Raw genomic sequence first — 1842 nt, 5'->3', positions numbered from 1 at the left:
CTTCCTGGAAGTGACACTGATGACAACTAACACTTTCAGAGTGCAACCATGTGCCAGGCTCAATTCTAAGCGCTTTACACACACACTCATTCAATACTAGCAGCAAAACTTCTAAGGCAAGTTTTACCGGCGACTCCCTTTAACTGGGAAATTACCCAAGCTCACGAAGTAAGCGGCAGAGCCACACTTCAAACCTCAGCTTTTGACACTCCTAAACCATAAAGAATCCTCAAAGGATGGTCATCAGAACTACTTTTACGAGCTAACACAAAGTTTATGTGCGGTGTCTACCGCCTTGTAGACACAGCCACCTTCGGGCCCCCTTCTCGGCATGCCAAAGTCATTCTGCTCACACCGCCTGACCATTACTCAGTGATGACACAGCAGGCCTTCCGCTCCTTTGGTTTTCTCATCTCTCTTTTATCCCTCCATCTCCTAAACCAAGCCAGCATCGCTCGTTCCGCCACCCCTCATTAGTCCCCAGCCTCTCACTCAGCCCAGGGTTCCTCGGTCTAACCCCATCACGCCCAGATTCCGCTGCCCAGAGCTCACTCGAGTATAAGGTCCCCTTACACTGATCACCTTCAGCCAGGACCATACTCACCCGGGCACCTCACACCTGAACTCATCACTCCCAGGATCACCTAAGCCCTGACTCCTCAAGCCCAAGACCCGGCGCTCACGCAAATCCACTGCCGCGGGCCTCGGAAAGGTCAATCGCTCGGGCAGGAGTCCTCGGCCCACGCCCCGTCTCGCTCGTCTGGGATCCTTCAGATGGGTTCTCCGCGACCGCCGAAAGGCCTCCTGACCCGGCTGCTCTCTCGGGTTCCCTCGATCCCCCCAGAGCGGTCCCCTTCAGGGCCTCGGACCACCCTCCCTAGGCCTAGATTCTCCTCCCGCCCCTTGGCCCATCTTCAGCCCTGGACCCCTTCCCGCTTCATGATGATGTCGCCACGGCCTGAGTGTCCTCAGCCCAGGGCCTTTCAGCCATCTGAGACTGACTCTCCCCAAACTGTAGGGCCACAGCCCAGGCTCCCTGGCCCTCAGTCTGTGGCCCCCCTGGTGCCTTGAGCTACGGCACCTCACCCCCGAATCCCCTCCATCTTCTAGGCTCGAGCCCTTCGTCCCTGTCCCGCCGTTTCAGGCCGTGACTCCTTAGTCCTCTCAGCCCAGGTCCCGGCCGATCCTCCGCGAGGTTCTTACCCGAAGAGGCCCGAAAAGAAGGATTGCGAGTTCTTCACTTTGCGCTCGGCCTCGGCTAGCAGCGCCATCGCCTCCGCTTCCTTCCCGGAGTTGTCCATGGCGGCCGCAAAGGTACTCAACAAAGCGCCCGACCCGGGCCCGGAGGACTCAGTCGGGCCGGGCCGCAGTACACAGGCCGCGGGAGCTTAGCGGGTTGCGTTGACGTCGCTCCGGCGCGCGCCCCCTGCTGCCGCGAACCACGTGACTCGCGCTGGCCAACCAGCAGCCGCGGAGGGCGGTGCGTGCCCACCGACCACGCCCCCACCAGGCGCCGCACGCAGCCCCGTGACCCACGGTGCCCAATCGGCGACCGATGCTTCCACGCCTGCGCATATAGTTGCGTCAAGCTCCCTACATTTTTCCTGTTGTTCCTTTCGACATCCCCACGTGATTCGGCATGAGCCAATCGTAGTGCTTACCGTCAAGGTCCTGCCTCCGAGGTGCTGCCTTTCTGGATCCTCCTCCACCAATCAGCAAGCCCCCCGCTACTGGGAGGGGGGACCTTTTCTCCCTGCGGAACTTGGGCCGTAGACAGCTGCCCTCTGACCCTCACGTGACAGCTCCCGACCGGGTAGGAGACACGCCCCGCCCACGCCAGGA

The 1842-nt window shown here is 60.5% G+C and overlaps 1 protein-coding gene across 1 annotated transcript in view; it reads right to left on the bottom strand.

Moving 5' to 3' along the window:
- The window catches only part of NAPA (NSF attachment protein alpha), a 23822-nt gene extending 22369 nt beyond the window's left edge, over window positions 1–1453 (bottom strand). The window contains exon 1 of the mRNA XM_025048873.1: window positions 1204–1453. Coding sequence (XP_024904641.1) covers window positions 1204–1301 — 98 coding nt within the window. The 5' untranslated portion in view covers window positions 1302–1453. The remainder of the gene's footprint in view (window positions 1–1203) is intronic.
- Window positions 1454–1842: the final 389 nt, after the last annotated feature.

Source organism: Pteropus alecto, unplaced genomic scaffold (assembly GCF_000325575.1).
Source record: "Pteropus alecto unplaced genomic scaffold, ASM32557v1 scaffold41, whole genome shotgun sequence".
Taxonomy (NCBI): Eukaryota; Metazoa; Chordata; class Mammalia; order Chiroptera; family Pteropodidae; genus Pteropus; species Pteropus alecto.
This window is presented reverse-complemented; position numbering and strand designations above follow the sequence as displayed.